The sequence below is a fragment of the Balaenoptera ricei genome, chromosome 5, assembly GCF_028023285.1.
Source record: "Balaenoptera ricei isolate mBalRic1 chromosome 5, mBalRic1.hap2, whole genome shotgun sequence".
NCBI lineage: Eukaryota > Metazoa > Chordata > Mammalia > Artiodactyla > Balaenopteridae > Balaenoptera > Balaenoptera ricei.
This window is the reverse complement of record NC_082643.1, coordinates 139,013,181-139,040,578: the sequence shown is the minus strand read 5'-3', so window position 1 is coordinate 139,040,578 and position 27,398 is coordinate 139,013,181. Positions and strand designations below refer to the sequence as shown.

Sequence of the window (27,398 nt, the reverse complement as noted above, 5' to 3'; positions counted from 1 at the left end):
ATGTTTTAGTCCCATAGAGCCCTGCATGATTAAAAAAAAAGGAGGCCTGGCCTGTCCATACTTGAAATCCCAGGGAAAGCCTTTTCAAAATTCTAAATGGCATTTCAGAATACGAATGGCTTTGGAAATTGTGAACAGATCCTACTCCAAATGTAGTTCTCACGCTGCTACCTAGAGGGGTCGACAGTAAGCTCATCTTCCAAGCCAGACAAACCAACTTCAGGAACGAGAAAGAGGACGATTCATTCTCAGGACAAACAACTTTCAGCTGTTGAGTTATCAACGCTGAGGTCAGCATGTGATATGGCAAGAGCTGGGGCTTTGGAAGCGAAAAGACTGAGTTCTAAGTCCTGGCTCTGATCTGGGGCGAATCATCTTGCTTCTCTCTCGACTATAAAACGGTAGCAACTGGGAAGACTCCTGTGATGATGAGATCAGGAGACATACATTCAACGGCTGCCCATAAAGTATGAGCCCTTTCCGTGTGCCAGGCAAATGGTGGGGTCGGCCCAGACTCGGTGCAACTCATCGTTCCAAAGTTTCTTCTCCTCTTGGGGCCCTTATGGGATCAAGTTGAAGTCTCTTGGTTTAAATCAAGTAACAATGCCATTCGCTGCTGTGCTCATCAGAAGTCCTGCAGGCTAATCAGTATAACCCATCCATTCAAGGAACCGCTACAGATTCCAACACCCTGCATAACCCTAGAGGGAATTTAGAACAGGGTTCTGCAAAGTTCTAATGGCAAATCAGTTTAACTGGTCACGACAGTATTTTTTTAAATCAAACAACACAAAAATACAGAGTGCACATAGTAAGGACAGTTTGTCTCAGTTCTATACCTACTTATAGCTATGCCTTCATGAGAGAACTGAGTCTCAACCTAAATTTTCTAACCCGGGGATGGGGGTGGGGTGTTGTGTCAGAATAAAAAGTTTACAAGTCACTAATTTAGAAGAGGTCACGGTCCCCGCCCAGAGTTGTGTGCCTTGTGTCCTGCTGGGAAGGTAAGACCGACACCAGAGAGACAGCAGCAAACAAAGCCTACTGCACCCAACTGGGGGCTAAGTGCGGGGTGTGGTCTGATGATGCAGCAAAGGTTCAGGAAAAAAGCAGTAAGCCAGGGCAGCTGAGCAGAGCCTCAACTCCACACACGGGCCAGGAGCTCATTTGTGAAGGGGCCGCATGGGGCCTGGCACTTTAGGAGACCTGCAGACCCCACCTTGAAGGGCTCACTCTAGCAGGGGCAGTACGATGCCAGCAGAGGCTATGAAACCAGAGCAGACGATAAAAAATGTGGGAGCCCCAAGGACAGGACACCTATGGCTGGAGAGAATCAAAGAAAACAGCTCATAACGGGTGCCATCTCAGTGGACAAAGGACAGGGGAGAGCCGGGCTGGAAGCCGTGAAGGAGGGGCGTCCCGACAGCACAAGCAGCAGCCAGGAGATGACGGCGAACAGGCTTCTCTGTGGGTGAGCACGAACACTTTACGTGGGGAATGACGCCGAGTCAGAGTTCTGTCCTAGACTTCATGGTCTCAACAACAAGCTACCCAAAGCTGATGGGACAAGCTGAGACCAAGCGAGAGAGAGAAAGGAAGAGCTAGACTGGGTGTAGAGCCAGAAAGTAAAGTGTGAGGTGTGATGAGCCCATTAGATACATCCAATGGCAAGGTCTACATCATGTGCATGATCTGAACAGTGCTGAAGATAAGGACAGGGCATTAGACTCCTAAATAAAGTGTATAATCTGCCAGTTGAAGAAGAAAAGAAAAAAAAGTCTACCTCGACAGACATTTGTGTAAGAGAAAAAGATCAAGATTCTCAAACGGTGAAAACAAAGTATTCCTGGTAGGATGACAAGAGGGGTGTCACTGCTACTCACAGAACTGGAAGAGTGCTGTAAAAGACAGCCAATTACGCCCAAATGTGGTAACAGAAGCCCCCTGCCTTCCTGGAAATCTATGTTAGCTACAAGGAGAGAGGGTCCTCAGTTAAAACCTGTGCTTAAGCCTTGGACTCAACTGGTTACAGCATCAAGATTAGCCTTTTAAAATAACCAGGGGGTTTTAGAGGTATGTCTGGAATAAAGCACAGCAGGTCACCACGTGGCACCTATTAACAGACTGACGCGAACCAACACGAGGGACAGACAGCACAGCAACCATGAGGGCACCGGCTGAGGACCCTGCGGGGGAAGCACTGGGAGCTGGCGGCAGGCCTGGGTCTGAACCATCACCTCCAGATCATCACCACCAGCAGCGTGACCTTGGGCATGTCCCTTCACTCCTCCAAGCCTGCTTCCCCATCTATTAAATGAGAATGAATTAACGTAAGACACATGGCCATAGCAGGTGCCCAAAAATGACAGGGAGTATTACTGTCATTATTTTGCTACAAAATTACTTTTCACAACATTTCCCGCCAAGAGCGGTGCTTAATAATGTTGTGGTGAAGAGTAGGTGAAAGTACAGAGCCCAGAACACTGCAGCTGGCTTCAGACTCTGCCATTTATAACAAGCAACTTTTGGGGGGAGACGGGTGTTGTCTCACAATCTGGGACGAGATCTGTTCTATTTTGCCATTTTTAGTGGGTAAGAGTGGCCTGAACAGGTCTTACAAATGCTGGGGCTCCCAAAACGACAGTCTTGGTGACCAATGAGGCTGACCTCACAGTAAGAAGGACCCTCCGGAATCCTCTGAAGGGCTCCTCATACTTCAACTCTTTTATCTCCTTACCACAGTCTTTTTCCCATAAAGCATCCTCTAGGTTACCAGAAATGTTGGCATTTGGGACAGCAACTCAGAAGGCCTTTCTAATTGTCATGTTACTTACAAAACATGTAGAACACAGAAGTTCATCTGTGGACTAGTGAATGAAATGTGTTAAAACTGAACTGCGGGTTTTAACAAGCTTGGTTACTGTTGTGATCTGACCACCTTACTCGGACCCGGAGCAAACGGGGTACAGCCTGAGCTCCGTACAAAGGCTTCTTGCCCCCAGGATCACGGGCAATGAATGCCATTCAGGCCTCTAAGAGGGGTGCCTGGCCTGGACTGACCTCAGTCTGAACACAGGGTGCGATCCCCCTCTGGGTGGTAAGAATTAGGACGCGCTGGCTCGCTCTCTTACAGTCCCCCACTGTACCCATTAAAACTCAACCCTGTGAGGAAATTACATGGAATCACAGACAAAGAATGGCAGGGGGGAGGAAAGCGCATCACCGCGGCCACATGCAAGCTTCAGCTCGTTGGAACAGATGCGTGTAACACACACACATGCACACGGGCGCACCCACGCTGGGGCCTCCGGCCGGTGACGGGCGGACAGACCCCCGGAGGGGCGCGGGCGGGGCCCCGGCCCCACTCACCATGAACGCCGCGGGGCTCAGAGGCGCGCGGCCGGCGGCTCCATGCCCGAGCGAGCGGGCGAACGAGCGAGCAACCGGGGCTCCGCGGCGGGACCTCGGGCGGCGGCTCCGGCGGCCGGGCGGGGGCGGCAGGCCGCTCAATCGCGCGCAGATGCCGCGCAGCCGATCCGCGGCTCGGTTTCGGTGCGTCAGGCCTGGCTCGCCGGGACCCTGGGCGCCGGGCGGGGCTGGGGGAGGACCCGGGCCCCCCAAGTCCCGCGGGGGTCCCTCCTCTGGCCGCCCAGGTAGGGAAGGTCGCGCGGCGCCCTCCAGACACCAGACGTGCCCACGCAGGCGGGGAGTCCAGACGCGGGATGTCCGCCCGCGATACAAACCGGGCCTAAATGCTCGCGCTAAGCGAGTTAGGCTGCGTCCTCAGCACACACATACCACGCTGGAAAACGTACACTCCAAAAAGGAAGCGGTGACACGCCAAACATTCGCCAAAGCTCTGCTTTGTGAGATTTTTTTAAAATGACACACGTACATTACCAGAAGGAACTACATAAAAATAGTAACACTAGTAACCTCTGGGTAGTGGAGTGATTATGAGCCATTTTATTCTCTTCTGTATACTCTACTGCGGTTCAAATGTTTTCCACAGTAAGATCAGTGCAATCAAAGCGTCAGGGTGCACACAGAAACACATAATGATGGAAATCTGACTAGTGATTGCTTCTGGGGATTAACTGGGAAGGGGCAGAACGTATCCCCAGGGGGGTGACAGAAGTTTTTTTTTTTTTTAATTTATTTTATTTATTTATTTTTGGCTGCATTGGGTCTTCGTTGCTGCATGTGGGCTTTCTCTACCTGTGGCAAGCAGAAGCTAGTCTTTGTTGTGGTGTGCGGGCTTCTCATTGCGGTGGCTTCTCTTGTCGCGGAGCACGGGCTCTAGGCGCGTGGGCTTCAGTAGTTGTGGCACGCAGGCTCAGTAGTTGTGGCTCACGGGCTCTAGAGCACAGGCTCAGTAGTTGTGGCTCGCAGGCTCTAGAGCACAAGCTCCGTAGTTGTGGCGCACGGGCTTAGCTGCTCTGCAGCACATGGGATCTTCCCAGAGCAGGGCTTGAACCCGTGTCCCCTGCATTGGCAGGTGGATTCTTAACCACTGCGCCACCAGGGAAGCCCAGAAGTATTATCTTGATAAGCATTCATCAAAACTAACTGAATAGTACACTTCAGATGACAGCATTCCACTGTTTGCAGATCATACCTCAATGTTTTCTTAAGTCTTTAAAATTTGCATAAGGTCAAAATTATTTCTGGTCAGCCCATAGGTCCAGTGTCCAAGTGCTGAACAAACTGGGTTTGAGACAACACAGACTCTTCTTCCGGAAGGAAACTCACAAGTCCCCAGACCACGGTACCACGCTTTCCCCAGCTGATTTTTCTAGATAACAGCATTACCAAATTGCCACCAGAAACTTCTTCACTCAGAAGGAGTCTACAATGTCCATCAAGCTATAATCGAGAAGACAGACAATGACAAGAGATGGCGAGAATGTGGAGAATCTGGAATTTCATAAGTCACTGGTAGTTGCAGCCATTTTCGAAAACAATCTGGCAGTTTCTTACATAGTTCAATATACACCTACCACACTCCTAGGAACCTACCCAAGAGAAATAAAAAATACATCCACAAAAAGACTTGCATGCAAATGTTCACAGCAGCATTATTCATAAGAGCCCAACACCAAAAAAAACCTCCAAAAACCCATTAAGTGAGGAATGGATAAACAGCACTGACACAACAATGAAAAGGGCACTGATACACGCTACCACATGGACACCACATGGACACCACACGGGTGAGCCTCAGGGACACTGTGCTGAGTGAACAGATGCCAGACAAAAGGTAATGTGCATGAGTCCATTTATGTGGAATTTCTTTCTCTAGAGAGAAAGCAAATTAACGTTTGCTTGGAGCTGGAGGCGGAAGCGGAGATCCACTGCAGACAGGCATGAGGGGACTTTGTCGAGGGGTGAAAATATTCTAAAACCAGATTGCAGTGACAGTTGCATAGCTGCATAAGTTTATTAAAAGTCATGAACATGTACAATGAGTGAATTTTATGGTATAATAATTATACCACAATAAAGCCATTTTTTAAAAGTAGTAGGAGGATAAAACTGGAGAGGCTGATTCTGGCTGGAATGATTAGGGAAAGCCTTGTTTAAAAAAAAATTATTCAAAATTTGGAAATAAGACAAAATCATGGGGGAGAGGTGCCTTTTCCATTTATACCTGGGCGTTTTTAATATGCCTGCCTGAGGTTTATTTAATTCTCTAGGAGAATGTGCCTGTGCTACTTACTACTCTGTTAGAGCCCAGACACTGTGAAGTGACATATTAACTTGTGGATTTATGTCCAATAGAATAGATAACTCTGAAGATGATGTTTTCTTAAATCTAATGTAGCAATCTTATTCTAAGTTTTTTGGTTTTATGTCTATAAATACCTAGTTCCTCAAATGCCTTTGGAATCAATTTTACCATCTTACTGGTTCATTTAACTGATTCATTTAATGCATCTCCTCAATGTGTTAAATGAACCTTTAACCCATGATCATTCAAAAAAATAAAAGGTAAATGTCATGAAAGAATGGTAGAGTAACTTTTCTATTAAGAGAATAAAGTGACAAATAACTAAAGGCAATACACAAACCTGACTGGAGTCTGGTTCATAAAGAACAGTTTGGTGTAACTAGAGAAAGCAGAACATGATCTGGTCACAAACATGGTCTGAACATGGTCATGGTCAGATGCTATTATGGAAATTAACTGATAATTTTCTTAAGCCTGATAACACCTTCATGGTTGTGTAGAGAGCTGAATGAATGCTGATGTATTTATGGATAAGATGTCATGATATCTGCAACTTACTTTCAAATGATTCCATTTTTTTAAAACTAGAAAGAGGCACAATAAATGAATATGGCAAAATGTCAACAACTGTTCAATCTAAGTGGAGCATATATGGCTGTTCATCATTAAATTATTCCTTGAACCCTTCTCCAGGTTTGAAATTTTTCTTCACAAGGGGAATAAACCAGTAAGAAGGCTGATGACCAGTCCTTCAGATCTCATCTTAAATACACATCCCCACAGAAGCACTTCCTGCCCTCGCATGTAAACTACAGCAAGGCCCTGGTTCCTCTCTCTCCTAGCATCAGGTTCTGTTTTCTCATAGCACTTAATCACAACTTGTAATAACATGACTCTCTGATTAATATTTATTTCCCTCAAGAGACTGTGAAACCTCTGAGGGCGGGGCCTTGCTGTAGTCTTCTCCCCGCCGATTGCTGACAAAGTACACGGCACAGAGGAGACGCTCAGCATCACTGTTCCATCCTTCATTGCACCCGTCCAATAAGCACTTCTGGTGCTTGGCCTTAAGAATAAAGAAGAACAAGGTCCCTGCCCTCGAGTCCCTCACAGACCAGCAAACAGACAATTACCACACTATACGGGTGCTCGGTCCTATGACTGAGAGAAATCTGAGGGCTCCAGGAGCCCCAGGAGGCAGCTGACCCGGCCTGAGGAGTTACTGGTGACTTTCCAGAAATAATTCCTGCAACTGGAAGAGAGCTAGCATCTTTCTCACAGAGAGGCATGGGTTCTCAACCCCTCCACGCCTCCTACCAACACCTAGTGCCACGCATACTGTAGACATCAGCCAACCGGGGCCCACAGGCTCACTAAATTTAAATATGAGACAGACGCATTAAGCATGTGTTAAATACACATTAAGATGTGCTTCCAAAGCACACTGCTTATCTCCTTTGACAGGCTGTAACCTGCAGGTTACTTTACCAACAGTTTCTATCACATATTTCGGAACTGGGTACCATTCATAAAGGTTTAACTATTATACCATGTGATGACAGGTTGACTTTTACTAAATTTTGAAACTTAAAGCAAAAATAAGACGTTAACAGAGCCTTTTTCTCTATCTCAATCTGGCATTAGATGTGACTTCTATCTTAATCCACCTGAAAAGAATTCTTCCTCCTGAAGTTTTTGAGTTAACCAGCGCTCATCCCCCGGCTTCCTGTATCTCCACCAGCACACTGGATTTACTTGCTTATTTGATTAACCTACAACATTGTTGTCTCTATCCTTTGAGATCAAGGAGGTAAGACTGGGGGAGCTGTTTGATGCAGCATCCTAAGAGACAGGCTGACAAACCCAACCTTGCTAGACCGGGTTTCACAGGATCAAAAGGTCACTGAAGGAACGACTTCAACCTGGGAGACTGGTTAAGTGAACCATGATACAGCTACACAAAGGCCATTACTTAGTGAGTAAAAACGAGATCATGGAAGAATATTTAATGATATGGGGAAATGTCTCTGTTGTCATAGAGATAAGGAGAAAGTCTACAAAGTGGTATGTTTTGAAATGTTGACATTCATCCATTTAACAAACCTGTATTAACCATTCACTAAAGCTAGGTACCATTCTGGGCCCTGGAGATAAAGTGAGAACCAAACAAGGTCTGGTCCTAGGTTTCATGGGCTGTGCAGAAAATATCTGAGAGTTCTGTGACAGAGTGACAACTGATGGGGCGACGGCGTGTGGTTCTTCAGATGGGGTGGTCAGGGAAAACTTCTTAGAAGACACCACCTAGGAGGGAGCATCTGAGCTAGGACCCGATGAGTCTCATTCAACCCTAACAATCCCATGAGGTAAGTACTGTGCTGGGCTGAGTGACGGCCCCCAAACATGCCCATGTCTTAATCCCTGGGACCTGTGACTGTTACCTTACATGGCACAAGGACTTTGCAGATGGGATTAACATTATGGACCTTGAGATGGGGAGATTATCCTTGATTATCTGGGTGGGCCCAAAATAACCACAAGTGTCCTTAAAAGATGGAAGCAGGGACTTCCCTGGTGGCGCAGTGGTTATGAATCCGCCTGCCAATGCAGGGGACACGGGTTCAAGCCCTGGTCTGGGAAGATCCCACATGCTGAGGAGCAACTAAGCCCATGCACCACAACTACTGAGCCTGTGCTCTAGAGCCCGCGAGCCACAACTACTGAAGCCCACGTGCCACAACTGCTGAAGCCCGCGTGCCTAGAGCCCGTGCTCTGCAACAAGAGAAGCCACCGTGACGAGAAGCCCGCACACCGCAACGAAGAGCAGCCCCCGCTCCCTGCAACTCAAGGAAGCCCATGAGCCGCAACGAAGACCCAGCACTGCCAAAAATAAATAAATAAATTTATTAAAAAAAAAAAAAGATGGAAGCAGAGGGAGCTGTGACTACAGAAGGGGAAGGCAGTGTATTGATGGGAACAGAAATTCCTTGGCCACAAGCCAAGGAATGCCAGCAGCTTATAGAATCTGGAAAAGAAAGAACAGATTCTCTCCTGGAGCTTCTAAAAAGACCAGCCCTGCCAACACTTTGATTTTAATCTGGAAGACTCATTTCACACTTCTGACCCCCAAACTATAGGAGAATAAATCTGAATTGTTTTAAGCCACCAAGTTTGTGGTAATTTATTACAGGAGCAACAGGAAACAAATATAGGTACTATCAGCATCATCTCCCCTACCCCCCTCTTCTCCCTAGATGCAGCAACTAAGGCTCTGAGTAACTTGCCCAGTTAGGTAACAGCTGGTCAGGTGCAGGGCGGGATTTCAACCCAGGCAGTCTGGCTCCAGAGCCTCTTTCTATCAACTCCCCTGATGCACTGCCTCTGAACTAGGATCCCAACACAGTGTTCCCTTCGTGGCCCTAAGGCCATGTTAACTACCAGACACAGGCATAAGATCAAGGAACAAACGCAACACTTGCCTATTAATCAGGGATACCATGGAGTTTCCAGCACCAAAGAGAAGACTCTACCCAAAGTGCTTCCACACGCTGACAAGATGTTAAGTAATATTCTGAGTCCAACTTAGACAAGCAACTTAAAGGGGAGTTTAGAGGAAACTTAAAGGAAAGCAAGGTTAACAGCCTTGCTCTTCTCAAATCTGAGGTTTCTCCAAGTCTACGCGGGCACTTGCCGATGACGCCTCCTCACGAGGGCCAGCTGTGCTCCGGGCCCTGCACCACGCACCACAGCCCAAGACAAGCCAGACAGGCCTGGAAAAGACCCAAGAAGCGTCTCCCCTGCTGATCCAACAGTGTTTAGAGATTATCAAATACTTTAAAATCTCAACCTTCCATCGGGAATTAGAACAATGTGAAAAAAGCAGTTTTCTTTGGCTGTCAATATTTTCATATCAACACATTAAATTGCTGGGGGAAGGGCAAAAGCATCTGAAAGCTCCCAAGGGCCACCTCCCCAGGCCTTCCTAGGAAGCTGCCTCGATTCAGCTACTTCCATGAAACATACTTTTCTGGTTCAGCTTATTCAACAGGCCACCCAGCTGCAGACACTATCGCCTGAGCCCAGAGTCAGTCAGAAACTGGATTCAGAACATGGACGGTCGCCTCCCAATAGCCCCGGCCACGGCACCTTCAAGGTCAGTGCTGGGCAGGTCGCCTGAGAACCGATCGTGTAAACACCAGACAGAAGCTGCACAACCCTCTCACAAACGTATGCATGTGAGTGAAATGTACACAAATGTAATCTGGCTCAGAGAAAGGCCTGGGAGGGTGGGCACTAAACGGTCAGAGACTACAACGCGGAAGGGGCTGTGGAGTCTCGGGTGAAGAGGGCTTTCCCGTTTGATTCTGCCCACCGCCATCATTTGGGTATTTTACAGGTATTTTTTCATGAACTTTTTTTTTTTTTTTTAAACACATTAGGTTTTTTTTTTTTTAATTTTATTTATTTATTTATATTTATTTTTGACTGTGTTGGGTCTTCGTTTCTGTACAAGGGCTTTCTCCAGTTGCGGCGAGCGGGGGCCACTCTTCATCGCGGTGCGCGGGCCTCTCACTGTCGCGGCCTCTCCCGTTGCGGAGCACAGGCTCCAGACGCGCAGGCTCAGTAGTTGTGGCTCACGGGCTTAGTTGCTCCGCGGCATGTGGGATCTTCCCAGACCAGGGCTCGAACCCGTGTCCCCTGCATTGGCAGGCAGATTCTTAACCACTGCGCCACCAGGGAAGCCCATGAACTATTTTTTATAATTTGAAAAAAAAACAATTTTTAAGCCATTTCAGATGGAATCCAAGGCTGATTTTGGCAACTGCAATTTCCAAAACACACTGAACACGCCTGAGCAACAGCAAAGTTTTTGTTTTTATCCACTCAGAGGAGTAAAGATGTAGCCATGATGTAAGACCAGAACGAGAGAAACCACTGACCTTTACTGAGCTCCCACTGGACACCAACCACTGCTCCGGAACACCCACACTTTGTCCCTACTGAACCTTCATGAGCACAGGCAAGATGGGCATCATCTTTGCAGAGGAGGAGACCAAAGGTCAGAGAGGCAAAGTCAAGTCGGCGGCCTAAAGTCACACAACTGACTGTGAGTGACAGAATCAGGACACAGACAAGGGGCTCTGTGATCCCAGAGTTAGAGCCCTTCCCTGGCCCCCTGCCTTCCCAAGCCTGAGACCCCTCTGACCCCAGCACTGTTAGTGGTCCCAGTAAAGATCTGTCCGTCTCCTGTTCTCTGAACCCCTGTCTCTTCCTGGGAGCCCCGGCGGTGAGACTGAGAGTGTGCTCTGAACGCTGCCCTCTCAGACTGACGGGGAAGTGTCCACCTTCGGAAAAATAAGCGAACCTTAAGAAGCACTACGCACTAGAACTTCAGCTTGTATTATTAAAGGCATCTGAGGTAAGAGAGTCATACTCCTCAGATCAACTAACTGTTGCCGCGACAACAGTGGGAGACAATCTATCCACAGAATAAAAACAAAGTTCAAATTAAATGACCACGCTGCCATTTCCCTTTCTTCTCTCTTCCCCTTTTCTTTCTCTTCCAGAAAGGCATCATGTAGAAATGTGATACGTAATTAACTCGCTGCCTCTCTAAAATCCAAAATTAATAGCACTTACGACATTTTATGAGGTGATTTCCTGATAGGCTCACCCTCAACCGAAAGGCCCTGATCCTGTACCAGCGTGCCGTCTACCACCTTGACAAGCCAGAATTTCCAGAACAGCCTCAGCTTCCTACTCTGGATCACCACTAGCTGGGTAAAGTTTCCCTCTTTGCCCTACCACTAAGAAGCTCAGTGTCAAATTTGCAGTGTGCCTCTATGAGCTACATGGGAATTTGTGAGCTGTAGTTTGGGGTATCCATTAGGCTCTTGTTTCGTCTTGTGGTCCTTTGCCCAAATTCCTTAACACTTTTTGGTCTACCATTCTGCATACTTTTTAAAAACTTTTTTTAGAGTAGACGTGCACACAAAATAAAATCCAAAAGGTATAAAAGGGTAAACAGTGAAAGTAGGTCTCCCTCCTCCCCCAGTTCATTTGCCTCTCCAAAGCAATGCTATTATTATCAGTTTCCTAAGGGGCCTTCCTGATACAGTATCCGCACTTACGAGCGTATGCATGTATCTCATGCATACAGAGCACACTAATGGTTATTCAGCTTGCTTTTTTAAGGTATGCACTGTATTGCGTTTAGGAATTTAACCAATTCCCCACTGCCAGGCATTTAGATGGCTTCCGGTCTTTTCTAATCAATCATTTTTGTAATCTTCCCATCTTTCGCAATCAATACCCTATAAAACCATCAGTTGCAGAAACTCATCTGTAAGATAAATTCCTAGAAGTGGAAATGCTGGGTCAAAAGTACCCTAACTGCTTGACTGATTGAGTCATTCATTCATGTTAGTTTTATTTTTTAAATTAACATATAGTTAGCTTTTTGGTGGGTAAGTTCTATGACTATTAAAACACGCTGTCTTGCAGCCATCACAATCAAGATACAGGACAGTTCCATCCTCCCCAAAACCTCATCCATGCTCTCCCTTAGTACCCACTCCTGGCACTGCAGCTTTATCTCTTTAAGCATATCATATAAATGAAATCATACAGCACATACGTAACCTTTTGAGACTGGATTCCTACAGTCAGATAATACCTGTGAGATCTGCCCAAGATTGTTAAAATAGTGGATTACACTGATTGATTTTCAAATAATAAACCAGCTTTGCATTCCTGGATAAATGCCACATTTAAATGTATTGCTGAATTCAATTTGCTGATAATGTGTTGAGGACTCTGTGTGTCTTCATAAGGGATCCTGGCCTCCAATGTGCTTCTTTTGTACTGTCCTTGTCTGGTTTTGGTATCAGGGTAATACTGGCTTCATATTATGAGTCACTCCTTCCTCTTCGAAAATTGGTGTTAGTTTTCTTCAAATATGCAGGAGAACTCATCAATGAAACCCCCTCTGGGCTTGGAGATTTCTTTTTGGGGAGGCTTTTAACTAAAATTTCCATTTCATTAATAATTACAGGACAACTTGGGTTATCTATTGCATCCTGGGTGAGTTTTGGTGATTTGTGATTTTCAAGGAAATGGACCATTTCATCTAAGTTATCAAACTTATGTACATAGAGTTATTCATAACATTCTCTTATTATCCTTTTAATTTCTTCAGGGTCTATAGTAGTATCTCCTTTTTTCATCCCTTTTACTGATAATTTGGTTCTCCTCTCTTTTTGTCAGTTTTATTAGCATTTGATTTTGTTGATAATTTCCAAGAACTAGCTTTTGGTTTCATTGACTATTAATTTTTCTGCTTTCAATTTCAGTGATTTCTGGTCTTATGTGTATTATTTTCTTCCTTTTGCTTGCTTTGGGTTTATTTGCTATTTTTACAGTTTCTTAAGGTAGAAAATTAGATTGGAGAACTTTTTCTTTTCTAATCTGACTGGTTTAATGCTATAAATTTCCTTCTAAGCACTGCATCCCACAAATTTTGATAGACTGTGTTTTTGTTCGGTTCAAAATATTTTCTCATTTTCCTTGTGACATTATTATTGTTCCAAAACATATTTAGAAATATGTTACCTGTTTAATTTCCAAGTTTGGGGGGATGTTCTTGTTATCTTTCTGTCACTGTTTTAGTGTAATTTCATTGTGGTTAGCGAACGTATTTTGTGTAATTTTAATCCTTTCCGATTTAGTTTCTTTTATAATGCAGGTTACAGTCTATCTTGGTGACCATCCACGTGTGCTTGAAAAGAATGTGTGTTGTGCTCTTGTTGGAGGGTGGAGCGTTCTCTAAATGTCCGTTAACTCATTGACGGTAGGTTCTTCTATGTCCTGGCTAATTCTGTCAATAGTTCTATCAGTTACAAAGAGGGGTGCTGACACTTCAATTGTAACTATGGATTTGTCTACCTGTTTCAGATCTGTCGGGTTTTGTACCATGTATTTTTGCAGGTCTTTTATTAGGTACACACTCATTTAATAGCATTATGTCTTCACTGGTAACATCTCACCTTATCCCTGGTAATTTTCTTTGCTCTGAAGTCTACTTTTTCTGATATTAATGTATCTACTCCATCTTCATTTTGACTAATGTTTTCATGGTAGTGTTATCTTTTTCCATCCTTTAATGTCAACTGCCTGCTTTATATTTGAAGTGAATTTCTTTTAGACAGCAATCTGTCAGGACTGAGCATTCAGACACACAATTGGTATGCTCACACCATTTACATTAAGGTAAATTATTGGTATATTTCAATTTGGGCCTACCATCTTATTTGTTTTCTATTTTTCCTTCCTCTATTTCCTCTTTCCTGTCTTGATTTCAGTTCTTGGAACTTTTGAGAATTCTATTGTAACATACTGTGTTTTTCACTCTCTCTTTGTGTAGTTTAGTGGTTGATCTGAGATTTACAATATATATTTTTCACAATCTAATTAGAATCAATATTTTAGCACTTCAAGTGGAATGTAGAAACTTTACCATCATATCCCCTCCTCCTTCGTGTTTTATTTGTAATACGTATTACATCCACATGTGCTGAAAACCCCATACAACATTATACTTTTTGCTGAAACCAAACATATTTAAAAGAACTCATTAAGAGAACAATGGTCTGCTGTATTCATCTGGACATTTACCATTTCTATTCCTCTTCCTTCCTAATGTTTCAAGTTTCCTTCTAGTATAATGTCCCTACTGTCTGGAAAACTTCCTTTAGTAATTTTTCTAGATCTGCTGGCAACAAATTCTCTCAGTTTTCCTTTATCTGAAAAGATCTTTATTTCACTTTCATTCCTGAAGGGCATTTTTGCTGGATATAGAATTTGGGGTTGATAGTTCTTTTCTTTCAGCACTTTAAAAATGCTGAAATCACTTCCTGCTGGCCTCCATGGTTTCTGATGGGAAAATCACAGTCAGCTTCCTTTTTCTTAATTTGTTAATATCTTATACATCTTTTACACGTTAATATAACTGAGAAGTATTACTAACTTATCTAAAGGAACCCATTCCCCATTTCCCAATAACGGACCACAAAGCCACAACCACCTCCTGCCAAGGCTACACCAGGAGCACCTCTTTAAGAAGATTTCATCCACACGACCTCACTGGAGCAGAGGCTCAAAATTTCCCAGCCAAGTCACTACTTCTCAAACCTTACGGCACATCGGATTCACCCACAGAGCCTAAACAAAAACAAAACACCTGTTAGACTGGAAGCGAGGTATGAGAAAGAGAAGTCAAGAGCAATTCTGAAGTTTCAGACCTGAAAAAGAAGGCTAAGGCTGTCATTTACCAAAATGGGGAAAGCTGCAAAGGGAACAGGTCCGACAGAGTGGAAAAAGAAAATCAGAGTTGGGACTTCCCTGGTGGCGCAGTGGTTAAGAATCCGCCTGCCAATGCAGAGGACACTGGTTCGAGCCCTGGTCTGGGAAGATCCCACATGCCGCGGAGCAGCTAAGCCCGTGCACCACAACTACCGAGTCTGCGCTCTAGAGCCCACGAGCCACAACTCCTGAGCCCGCATGCTGCAACTGCTGACGCCCTCGTGCCTAGAGCCCGTGCTCCGCAACAAGAGAAGCCACCGCAATGAGAAGCCCACGCACCGCAACAAAGAGTAGCCCCCGCTCGGCGCAACTAGAGAAAGCCCGTGCGCAGCACTGAAGACCCAACGCAGCCAAAAATAAATTAATTAAATAAATTAATTTAAAAAAAAAAGAAAGAAAGAAAATCAGAGTTTAGCTCGGTGCTTGTTAACCACGAAATGTCTATCAGACGTCCAGGTGGAGCTGTCCAGTAGGCAGCTGGCTGCCTACGTCTGGAGTTCAGGGGTGAGGGCCTGGCTGGTGGTCAGCGTAGGCATGACATTTACAGCCTGCGTCCAGCGGAGATCTCGCAGAGGCGCCCACGGATGAGGAAGCGCTCGAGAGGCACCCTAATGTTCAGAGGGCTGGAAAGCTGAGGGCGCCCAGCAAAGGAAACTGAAAAAGGGGGAAGAGTGTGGTGACCTGGAAGCCACGGTAAGAAAGCCTCCCAAGGAGCAGAGAAGTGGACAAGGGCTGAGCGAAATAACCGTTGGACCTAGCAACTGCAGGTCACCTGGAAACCAGTCTCAGAGAAATGTGCTCAGTGGTACAGAAGCGTCTCAGGATGGCTGCACTCTACTTTTCCTTCGCAACGTTTATCACAGCTACAATTATCTGTAGGGTTATTTGTTCAAATCTTTCTTTCCCCGATCCCTGGTAAGTTCCAGTGAAGGCAGGGGCCGAATGAGTCTTTGCCCTTCATTATAATAACCAGGATTGATCCACACAATGTCTCAAATTTGTGGAACCCGTGAAAGGACCATGGAATCCAAGAAAGAAGGTTCCTCTTCATTCACAAAACAAAGGACTGTACTTCTGAGACAGCACCGCCATCCGCGCCAAGCTGGCCAGAGCCCTGGTCCATACAAACCCAGCGACAGGAGACCTGAAGGCAGCTATCTTCAAATACATTCTCCCCAGATTTATTCTCAAGAGCTTCGCCAGTCCACCAGCAACTGCCAAAAGTAAACATGGCATACTTGGGCCCATTATTTAACCCGCTGTGGGCAAAGACGGCTATTTTCCTCCTAACAGCCAGCATTCCCTTCTCACACGGCAGTGGTTCTTAAATTTTGGTGTGCATTAGAACAAATGCCTGGAGCATTTGCTAAGACACAACTTGTTGTGCCCCAGCCCCAGAGTTTGTTTCAGTGTGTCTGGGGTGAGAGGCCTGAGAACTTGTGTTTCTAACAAATGCCCAGGTGATGATGATGTTAGCTTGGGGACCACAATTTGAGAACCACTGGTTTAGTGTGATTCTCATAGTTATTCTTGGTCATTTTTGCTTCCCCTAGGAAAAATCATAATGCAAGCTGAGAGAAAATTACTTGCATTTCAAAATTTTTATGAAATTTGAAAAGTTAACTGAAAGTATCAATAACATTTCATCATTTCCTTAAAAATGGCAGCCAAAAAAGAAGGCCCAAACCAAGAGAATGTGGCGCAGTTAGAGTGAAGTCAGCTGTGCCCGCAGCGCCCTGGGCAAACCACACACAGCGCCCAGTGCGCTTCACGGGCCAATTTATTAACAAAAAGTCATGACAGCCACACCCCGAGTACTAACTCTGGGCCACACACTGTGCTAAACATTGGGCAAAAATACTTCACATACATTATCTGTTAATTTATAAATTAACAGGCCCATTCTGCAGATGAGGAAACAGAGAAGTCACTGGAGCAAGGTCATACGGACAAGAAGAGGGGACGCCGGAAATCAAACCCGAGCCTTCAAGTCCAAAGATCTTGGCTGGTGTTCGTACCTGAACCCTCGGCTCACCACGGGCTCCTTGAGACATGTCTACCCATCCGCTTTTGTGTTTCCAGTGCCCAGTACAAGACCTGGCCCCAAAATGGCACAAGGTTTGCTGAACAAGCAAACTAAGGGATCTATGGAGGGCACAGGCTCACCCTCTCACACTGTGGTCCATTTCTCATTCACAGGAAACGAACAACGATACCAGCAAACACTTCCTAGCACTTGCGACATTCATAACTGCTTGGAGCACATGATGTATACTCACTCATTTAATCCTCACCACCTTGGAGGTAGGTACTATTATTCTTCTAATGTTAAAGAGCAGGAAAATGAGGCTCAGAAGGGTTAAGGAACTTGCCCAAAGTCACACAGCCAAAGTGTAGCAGAGCGGGGATCCAAACGCAGTAAGTCTGACTCCAGAGTCCATGCTTTTAAATCACTACGTGATGCTACTTCTCTCAAGTACAAAAAACTTCCAAAGAGAAAGGGAAAAGGAATTAGAGTTTACTAAATATCTTAATTATGCTTTAGCTCTAACTAGAGTTATTGTCACCATTTGGGATCACAAGTCTGGACACTCGGACCCCAGTGATGGGCTCTCTAAAGTGGGGAGGGGAGGCTGTGTGAGCCGACACCTGTGACAGCAGCCAGCTCGAGCGTGGTGCCCAGGAGCTTCCTCCCAGGGGCAGGTCCCTGGCTCTGGATCCCTCTCAGGCCTTGCCAGCTTGGGGGAGGAGGGGACAGGGTGACAAATGAGAGGGCCAGAGACACAAAGCACGAGCAAACAGGACAGAGGCAGAATTGTATGACGCTGCAGGTACGATTACATCCTTTATTATTGATGGTTAGAGCCAGATGGTCCTCTTCTTTGCAGTACTGTGTTACTACATAATTAGCTGACCTAGTCATTTCAGTTCACAAAAATCCTTTAAGTCCAAGAACATAATCCATGTTCACCTTAAAAAAAACAGGGTACGACACGCATAACAAAGAAATTCAAACATGACGCAAGTGACATTAAGAGCCATGGGAAAATCTATTTAGCATAATGGTTACTTTTTTGAAAAGCGTAGATTTCTTTAAGAATTTTATAACAGCTTAGCTACTGAGTTTCCTAAGAAATGTATAGCTTAGCTCTGCATACAAACGCATCATATTTTAATTGTATGCTATTTTAACAAGCCTACACAATAAGTGATTCAAATGCAAAATGTAACAGTCTATAAAAATGAATTCCAACACTGACTTACATTGTGAGCTTCCTAGGTCCAGAAAACTGCTATAAGGAACACTACACAACATTCAAAACATCTTTAATTTGACGAGGCATAAAAAACGAAGTATGTGCAAAGCCAGCTTGTTGTCCAAGCCAGAGCCCCAGCACGTGCTCACACACTGCACCCCTGGACCTCACATGTTTATACTCAGAGGGCCGCAATACTCTGCAGCCCCACTGCCACCACTGCACCGAGCCGGACCCCACTTCTCCCACCTGGGCTAGTCCAAGAGCCACACTCTCGCCAGCGGGACCTCCTCACTCCCTACATAAGTAAAACCCTTCAGGGGCTCCCCAGAGCCTCCAGGTTAGAGACAGGTTCCGAAGGCATCACATCCCGCCCCACAGGCCCCATGGACAGCCCCTCTCACTGCTCCCTGGGTTCACGCTGCACGAGCCGCCCAGCGCCTGCCCCTCCCTTCCTGCAGGGGCAGCGCAGCTGCGAGGGCCCTGGCGCCCAAATGCCTGGGGCTGAACTCCAGCTCTGCCGCTTACTAGCCGCACAAGTCACTCAGCCTGGTCTCAGGGCTTCTTTGGTAAAATGAAGACGGTAACAGTACCTTCTTCATGAGGTTGTTGTGAGTTTTCAATGAACTAGAAGCCCACGTGCTGGCTCATTTATCGCCAGGACATAGTGATCACTAAGTACACGATCCCCATCACTGTCAATTCTCTGTCACACCTTTAAACCCAGACTTCTGTGCCGCCTCGCCCATCAGGCCCGGCCTCCCTCCCCACGCACCTGTGCTGCTCCCTGCGACACCTGCGCTGGAATCACTCCCTCACCAGAGGGGTGCTCTGGAGCTTGCGTGCAGTGCCATCTCTCTAACTCCAGTGCTGGCACTTAGAAGTGTTTGCTGAACAACTGTCCGTGAATACAAAACTGAGGTTGGGGGGTAAGGCGGCTGCGGGTCAGTGTCACAGCACCGGGCAAGCACCGCACTGTTAGGATGGCTGGGACCCAGGGCCAAGCAGAAGATGCGGGTGGTAACAATCAGGGCTGCCGAGGCCGCTGACAGCCCCGGCCTGGCTGAGTCTGTGCTCGAGCCCCCCTCCCTGTAAAGATGAGCACACGCCTCCAGCGGCTAGCATCACTCCCTCCACGGGGAGCGAAGTAGCCCAGCGGTGGTGAGATTGCACAGGCCTGGCCTGACCCTGAACCCCATCCTCTCCCCCCAAGACACGTGGGCAGCGTCGGCCCGCGAGGGGAAGAGGTCATACTGCAGCCCGGGTAACGGTGGCCTTAGGTTTCCTGGTCCAAGGAAGCACTGGAAGGATTAAGTCCTTCCCAAGAAACCCCTGGGATCAGAGAGGGAGAATTCTTTAACATCAAACACAATTAATAAAAGTTTGATAGTAAACACATTTGCAACTCTTATTGAAAAAAAACTGACTAAATTTCATCAAGTTATAAATATCTAAAGCCCAGCTCTCTCAACTGAGCTTTCCTATGTGTGCATACAAGCTGTAAGAAATGAAAAAGGTTAAAGTCATCCACATTCTGAAGACAGACTTAAATTTTAGGTACTTAGCATGCAAGTTAAAACAAAGCTTTCCAATTTCAAAGCCTCAATAATGGACATTTTTGCACGGTTCATAAATGTTGGCTGCACAGCATATTTCTGTGTTTTTGTATCTTGTATACCTTTTGTATTTTCTTTGACTCTTTCTGAGCATTCTCTCGGAGTGGTACTTTTCCAAATAACTTCCATCCCAAGTCATTTTGTTTGTCAAGTCTTGCATTTTGTTTTCTAGCAAGCAAATTCCTATAGGAAGAAAATAAAAGGGTTAGGGAATTGTTGGGTATTTACAGAAACACTAGGACAGCCGAATCACTCTCTAATGAAAACAGGTAGACTTTCCTTTGAGAGAACAATGTGATGAATCACAAACTTTAATTCTGCAGATTTGATTTTCATGTAGACAAAGAATTATGAAGCAGGTGAAAAGACCTTGAACCACAATAAGTTTTTTGTTATTCAACAATAACATGTACAATTTCTATCATTTAGAGTAAGGAAATATATTATAGCGTAACAAAGCATATCCAAAAAAGTGAGCTTTGAAGTCAGACCAAACTGAATTGAAACCCTGGCTCAATCACTCACTAGCTGTGTGACTCTGACCGGTATATTAACCTCTCTGAGGCTCAGTTTCCTTATGTCTAACAAGGGTCACTATATGAATTAAAATTACAGGTACATGATCAGTGCTCAAAGGATAACAGTTGTTTTACTACTTAAACCTCTAGCTTAGTTTAAATTATCTATAAGGTAAATCTATATTATCTATTTATAAAGAGTCTCCATGTATCATAAAAAGAAAGCCACTCATGAGATAATCACAAGGTCTTCTCTCCCAACAACATGTAAACAAACCCAGATAACATAAATAAATCCCAAATGGTACTACAAAATGAACTGTGTTTTGGAATGCATTGTATTGGTGCATTCATTAAAAACAAATGGTTTCTAGGGCTCACTGCAAAGTATAAGATGAGCATGAAGCATCTTGTGTGCTAGAAAGAAGGTGCTCAAAGAAATATGGGGACAAGTTTAATGAAAACAGTACCCAGCTTGAAAAGGGCTCTCACTAGCTAAATCCGGAACAATGTAATCATCAAAATAAATAATGGGATTATAACCCATTAAATGAAAAAGAAATCCATGAGCCCAAGTGGATATGGATACAAATACACAAATAGAGGAGGAAGGAAAACTCTTAGAATGCCCCCTAATAAGTAGAGAAAGATTGATGGGGTTAGGAATTAATCAATGGATGCTAAAACTAGTAGGTGAAAGTTGGATGAAGAAAAGGAATTTTACATAGTTTGAAAGTATCTCCCACAAATTACTTGTAATTACAAAGGCAAAAATAGTTAACTTTACAGTCGAGAAACCTCGTTAGCCAAGTGATCAAAGCTGGCATCCCCAATGTCACATGTCACCTGCTCTGATGCTGAGAACAACACACCATGTCGATAGTGGTTACCAAAAATGCATCACCTGAATGTAACCATGAGGAAATGCAGACACACCCAAACTGAGGGACAGCCTATGAAATAATGAACCTGACTCTAAAAATGTCAGTGTCACACGTGGACAAAAAAATAGTGCCTGTCGTTTCGGTAAACAAACAACGTTGCCTCCATCCAGCCATCAGCCACTGTAGCCATCTCAACGGGGCGCCCTGAGGAGATTCTGGATGGAGGAAAACCGGGATACTGGCCCTAGATAGTGAAGATGCATACCAAAGGGATAATTTCAATCAGCCCAGACTCCTACATCTCCCCATACAATCGTTAACTTGAGATGTCTGTTTTTTGCGATTAGCAGTAATCTTTTGATGTTCAACTGCAGGGTTTTTTGTTTTTGCTTTTTTCAGCAAAAACTCCTATATATCCTGGCTCCTTGCTTATCTCTTTGGAACAGTCCCTCAGAGCTATCTGAGAGGCTGCCTTCCTGGGCTATAGTCCTCAGTAAGGCCACGAAATAAAACATAATTCTCAACTTTTAGGTTGTGCTTTTTTTTTTTTCAGTCGACAGAGAAAGGCTGAAGAATTGTTCCAGATTAAAAGGAGGCTAAAGAGACCTGACAATTAAATGCGGTAGGTGGATCCTGTACCGCATCCTGGACCATGGGCCTAGAAAGGTATAAAGAAGACTATCGGGACAACGGACGCAATTTGAACATAGAGTATAGAGGAGAACAGCATTGGGTTAATATTAAATTTCCTGATCTTGATAACTGTACTACGGTTACAGAAGAGAATGCCCTTGTTCTTAGGAAACATACTGACATACTTAGGGGTAAAGGGCATGATGCCGCCAAATGATTCTTCTAATGCTTCCTCAAAATTCTCACACACTTACATAGAATGGATACCACGCTCACAGAATGAATAAAACACTGGAGTGAAATGTAAATGGCTAGTGAATTTGGGTAAAGGACATAAGGGAATTCCCTGTATTTTTCTTGCAAAGTCTCAGGAAATTTGAAATTATATAAAAAAAAAGTTATACAAAAACTTTCAAACAAGGTTTCTTTGTATTCTTCCTTGTTTTTCTGTTGTGGTTATAATAGAACCTATTTCAGAAATGGTTTCATACCCCAAGGCAATTTCTATTTACATTAGTAAGAAATGAAGTTTGAGGTGTCTCCAGGCCCAACCTGTTGAACATCTAAGATTCAGCCAGCCGTGAAAGACTTGCGCAATTAAAACCAAGCTAAAACCTCAGCCACCCAGAAAGGTTCTAAGAATTTGGGCATCCAGAGCCTGGATTCACTAAAGGCTAACATTTTGCTAAAGAGGAGTTGCCTCTGAGGAAGGGAACTGGGTGCAAGGGACAAAAGGTGAGGAAACCAAACGCACCCAGAAAGGGGAGGGGCCAGGAGTGAGAGGTACGCCTCCCAAAGGACCCTGACCTTGCTCTGGAGGGATGTGAGTTGCTGAGGGTCTAGAGGGGTAACAGTAGAGAACCGCTAAGAAGGGACTGGGTACGGGGAAACTCGAAGTCTGGCCTTTGTGATCTGGGAGGCTGAGTGTAAACGGTGGTGCTATTCACTGAGACCGACCAGCAGGAGGTGAACCAGGAGGAACAGAAAGAAGCCTTGGTTTCTCCGCCCACTGCTAAGGCTACATAATTTCACACAAATGTAGTGCAGATAAAGTTTATCAAAAATCAAAGTTGTGGGACTTCCCTGGCGGTCCAGGGGTTAAGACTCCGCGCCTCCAGTGCAGGGGGCGCGGGTTCGATCCCTGATCGGGGAACTAAGATCCCACGTGCAGCATGGCGAAGCCAAAAAAATCAGAGTTGCAGAATTATTTTTAGCATAAGAGCTTAAGCTATACATAATGGGCCATGACTTTTGAAAGGTCTGTAAAAGGTATCTTTGGATATATTACTTTCTGTGAAGTTGAGGTCACCACAAGTACCAGGAGCTCTGAGCAGAAAGGAATCCCTCCCTAGCTTCAGCTGTTGTGCCATCTGCAGCCCTGGTGCAGGCACAGGGAGCGGGGAAGCCCAGCCAGAAAACAGTTCCGGCCCCCTGCTCCCCTTTCAGGTCGAGGGTCATGCGGAGCCTGGCATGGAGCTGGCTGCTGGGCCCAGGAGCCAGGTGGCCCCAAGGACCCGCCTCTGCCCATCACACGACCCAACCCCACTCCGGGGGCCAGGTGCAGTGAGAGAACACGGGCGGCGGGGCGAGCCGTCCCTTCGGCACCTGTGCCGCCTTCCTGACTGGGTCTCAGAGGAGCCCTCAGGGACGCCCGCAAGTGGCGAGGCTCCTCCCCAGTCCAGGAGGGCCCAGAGGGAAGACGCGACTGTGGATCCCTCGGGAGGTCCCCACGTGAGCTGTGTGACCACAGCGTTAGCCCAAGCCTGGCCCTCAGATGCCTAAGAGCGCTCTCGTGCTGCTGGAGAAGGCAGTGGTCACAGCCGCCATCCCTGACACGTCACCAGGTGGCAGAACACGGGGGCTGTGTGACTGAAGCTTCCTTTAGCAAGTCCTCACTTACTGAACTCGGGTTACTCTGCAAAGCCTTCCCTGTCTGGCTGCCACCAGCCCAGCCGTTTCTAGAGCACTCACCAAGTTATTCCGTGTTCGTTGGGGGCACTCTGTCTGCTCCCCTCTCCACACACCTTTCCCCTGGGGTGGGGTGGCCCAGACGGCAGGGCAGAGTCATCTCTGCACCCCCAGCGCTCTATCCAGCATGTGCCTGCTGGCAAACGGAGCAGCCAGCATAGGCGTCTGCAGGGGACGTGAGGAGGCAGGGCGGGAGCCGCCCCAAGGCCAGCGGGGGCCACCTCCAAGGGTGGGGCACACGCGTGGGCACCCTCAAGGCAGGGCTCAAGGCAAGAGAGACGTGTCTGGAAAAATCAAAGCCCAGGACTGAGAATTACACAGAGGTGGCCTCTGAGCGGGGGTAGGAGTCCCCCTGGAAAGGAGGGGCAGTGGAAGGCGGGGGGCTGGGCGAGGTCGGGGCAGGGGGTGGCAGAGGAGAGCACCACAGCTGGCTCCTGGGGGAGGCAGCCAGTGGGGGCTGATGGATCCAGGGGAGCGCCTGAGCACCGTGCCGAGGAGGCGATGAGAGCCAGGCATCCCAGTGAAGGGCCCTGCGGTGCGAGGGCTAAAATCCTTCGCCGTAAGGAGAGCAAGCACTTCCTCTATTGGCCGCATTAGAGACCTCGGCTGATGGCCTCAATTCGGTCTCTGAAGGGCAAAAACAACACAGAAGTGGAGGAGACGCTTACCTGCACCTGAAGGGAATCAGACCACCAAGGGCTAATAAAGAAACCGTGCCGTTCCTGGATACGTCCCCTGTCTCCAGTCCACAGGGCACAATGACAATCTTACCAAAACTGTCCACATGGAGGTTCCCTGAGAGCCACCCAGGACTCCAGATGATGAATCCTGCCCCGCCTACCTGCACACATGCGGACACAAGCACACCAAGATGGCACCCCTCACCCCCGCCTACCTACACACCACACACACACACACACACACACACACACACACATGCGTGCGTGCAAGAGGGCATGGCTTAACTCCTCACTAGCCCCCTTCTTCCAAGGGGCCACTCAAATCCACTCAAATCTACCCTCCTCACAGCCGGCAGGGGAAGCACCTGAAGACTCTTCCGAAGACAGAGGACAAGCATGTCTCCCAAGAGGCTGACCGTGACGTCAGGCCTCCACCAGCCCTGCCCCAGAAGCACCCTCTACAGGCAGGGGACCAGAGTGGAGATGCCCCTCAACAACCCACCAGGCCTCATTCATTCAACGAATACTCTCTGAGGGCCTCAACTATATACTGAACAACAGAAAAGGCAGCCTTATGTGCTTAGACACCTTCGGCCTCTCCTCAGGCTAACTGCAAACCGCTGGACCCAATGGCTATGGTCTGGCCGCCCCCTCGGGCCCGGGCCTTTAAGGGCCTGTGGTCCCGCGTGTGTTCGCCCCACCCTTTCCCCCGCTGTCCCTCGGGCACGGCTCTGTGACCCAACAAGCCCTGGGCGCCTGCAGAACTCCAACGCCATCTCTGCACACAGCGGCCAGGGCTGTCTCTTGAAAGCACGGATGGACCTCGCAGCCCCGGCCCCAAATCCCTTCAGTGGGTTCCAGCTGCTTGCGGCACCGTCACACATGCTGTTCCCTCTGCCCTCAAAGTGCTCCTGAAAGAGGAGCCACGAGTGCCTGCCTCACGGGGGGTCGTGAGGATTAAACGAGGCACTGGACCCCGCAGGCCGCACAGGCACTTGCACTCACACTTGGCCACCGAAACTCCGCTTGGGGACTGAGCGCTGGCGAGCAGGGAGTGACTGTCCCCAGGCTCAACGCCCTTCAGCCCAGCCAGCCCTCTGCACCCGAAGGCAAGGCTTCAAGAACTGCGGGCTGAAGGAAGGTGACCTAGGAGGCTCCGGCTCCACCTCAGGAAACACACTTTGGGGGCTGTCAACGGTTAAGCCACATCCAACTGCAAGGGAAGAGCCTCATCCTGAAAGTCTGAGGGAGGCAAGAAAAAGGAGCCAGGGTCTCCCCTGGCATCTATCCCAGGGCTTTTTGCAAAATATTTATTCTTGTCTCAATACGCACCAACTCAGAGGACAAGACACGGGACACCGATGACAAAGTAATGTCCAACGTAACAGTGCGTCAGGTCCTGCCAGCTCCCCCGTGGGGCTGGACGTACACAGGCACCGCGGACGCCATGCCGCAAGAAACTAGCGCCATCAGATTTAGGAGCAAGCTTGCTTACTGACATTTAACTGGGACAAGATGGACCTGTAGGATCCCAGGCCTCACCAGGAAGAGTCAGGTATGAGCCCGCTCAGATCCTGACCACACCTTCCCTTTCCTCAACCTCCTCTGCACTCTAAGTCACCAGGATCCTTACTGCTGCAGGCTTGTCCCCTGTGCCCCACTGACAGGAGGTACAGAGAAAGCTGACATCTGAAGAGGCAAAAGGCGGCTGAGTGTGAGTGGGGAAAACAACACCTGGAGACTTGAACACCCCTCACCTGACAAAAGGTTTGGCCCTGCACTGACCAACACCAGAGCCACTAGCCACATGCGGCCACTGAGCACTTGAAGTGTGCACATGTTGAAATGATGTATTGGATTAAAAAAGATTTTCTTTCAAGTGTCACAAAAAGACTGAAACAACCCAAGGGTTCATGATCTATTCATAGGCAGGCTTAAAGGATCAGGGGAGCCTTGAAGCTTACACAATCTGGGGAATCCTCTTTAAAGAAAAAAACCTAATTAGGTACAAGTGAGGGGTCCTGAAGGTTAAGTATCATTAATGTGGTCATAAACCCAATTCTATGTCTTTGGCTTCTGAAACCTGGGACGAGTGACACAGTGGCTGCCGGTGCTCACAGGTGACGAAACTCCAGCAGGTGAAACTCCAGCACCAACTTATGTCCAACGTTCCATGTCTCTGTTTTTAGACAAGCGATCGTAGAGCCAAAAAACCAATACCCTTTCTTCATAGGTGTTGTGAGGCTGAGGTTGTTACCTTCACCTCCACCCCCCACGAACTTAACTTTCCCAAGTTCCCGAAGCCAAAAGAAGGCGATTCCGGGAGCAATTAAAAATGCTCGCTGACGAGACTATGAGGTGCTAGACCTGGGTCCCTGTGCTCGCGAGCATCAAGGCACTGTGCGTGCGCTGATAGGAGTGCGGGCCCTACAGCAGGCACTCAAGTACCTTCCTAGATACTATTGACCTGTGATTTTGTCTTCGTCACCGGAATGTAAAGTCCACGAGGGTGAATGCTGTCTCTTCTATTTACTGTGGTGCCTCTAGTGTCTGGAACAGTTCCTGGCATATAGGAAAAGACTCAAACTTACTGAGTGCATGCTTTTTCAGGGAATTTTCATAAAGATTACATGAGAATTATTCCTGCCCATTTAAAATAGGAGAAGCTAGGATTCGGAGAGGTTGAGGAGTCCTGCCCAGAGAGACACAGCTAAACGACGCAGAGCGAGGCTGCTCCCTGCCGGGTCTGGAGTC

General features: G+C 46.9%; 1 protein-coding gene and 1 long non-coding RNA gene across 7 annotated transcripts in view; one reads left to right on the top strand and one right to left on the bottom strand.

Moving 5' to 3' along the window:
- TBC1D14 (TBC1 domain family member 14) overlaps positions 1–27,398 on the bottom strand; it is a 101,913-nt gene that overhangs the window by 36,760 nt on the left and 37,755 nt on the right. For 3 of the 5 annotated variants that reach the window (XM_059923644.1, XM_059923643.1, XM_059923645.1), the window contains exon 3: positions 20,024–20,144. The exons of 1 other annotated variant lie outside the window; for it this stretch is intronic. In XM_059923644.1, the coding sequence (XP_059779627.1) occupies positions 20,024–20,144 (121 nt within the window). Of the gene's footprint in view, positions 1–3,369; positions 3,481–20,023; positions 20,145–27,398 lie in introns of those variants that run through there. One more of the 5 variants, XM_059923646.1, reaches the window with a different exon arrangement.
- Positions 3,558–22,328, top strand: LOC132366147 (uncharacterized). Of its 2 annotated transcripts, none has more exons than XR_009503378.1 (7): positions 3,558–3,653; positions 4,676–5,260; positions 7,376–7,541; positions 10,617–11,147; positions 11,296–11,509; positions 17,288–17,392; positions 21,917–22,328. It is a non-coding gene; the product is annotated as an uncharacterized LOC132366147 (long non-coding RNA). The 2 variants fall into 2 exon arrangements; XR_009503379.1 differs by having other exon boundaries at positions 7,376–7,706.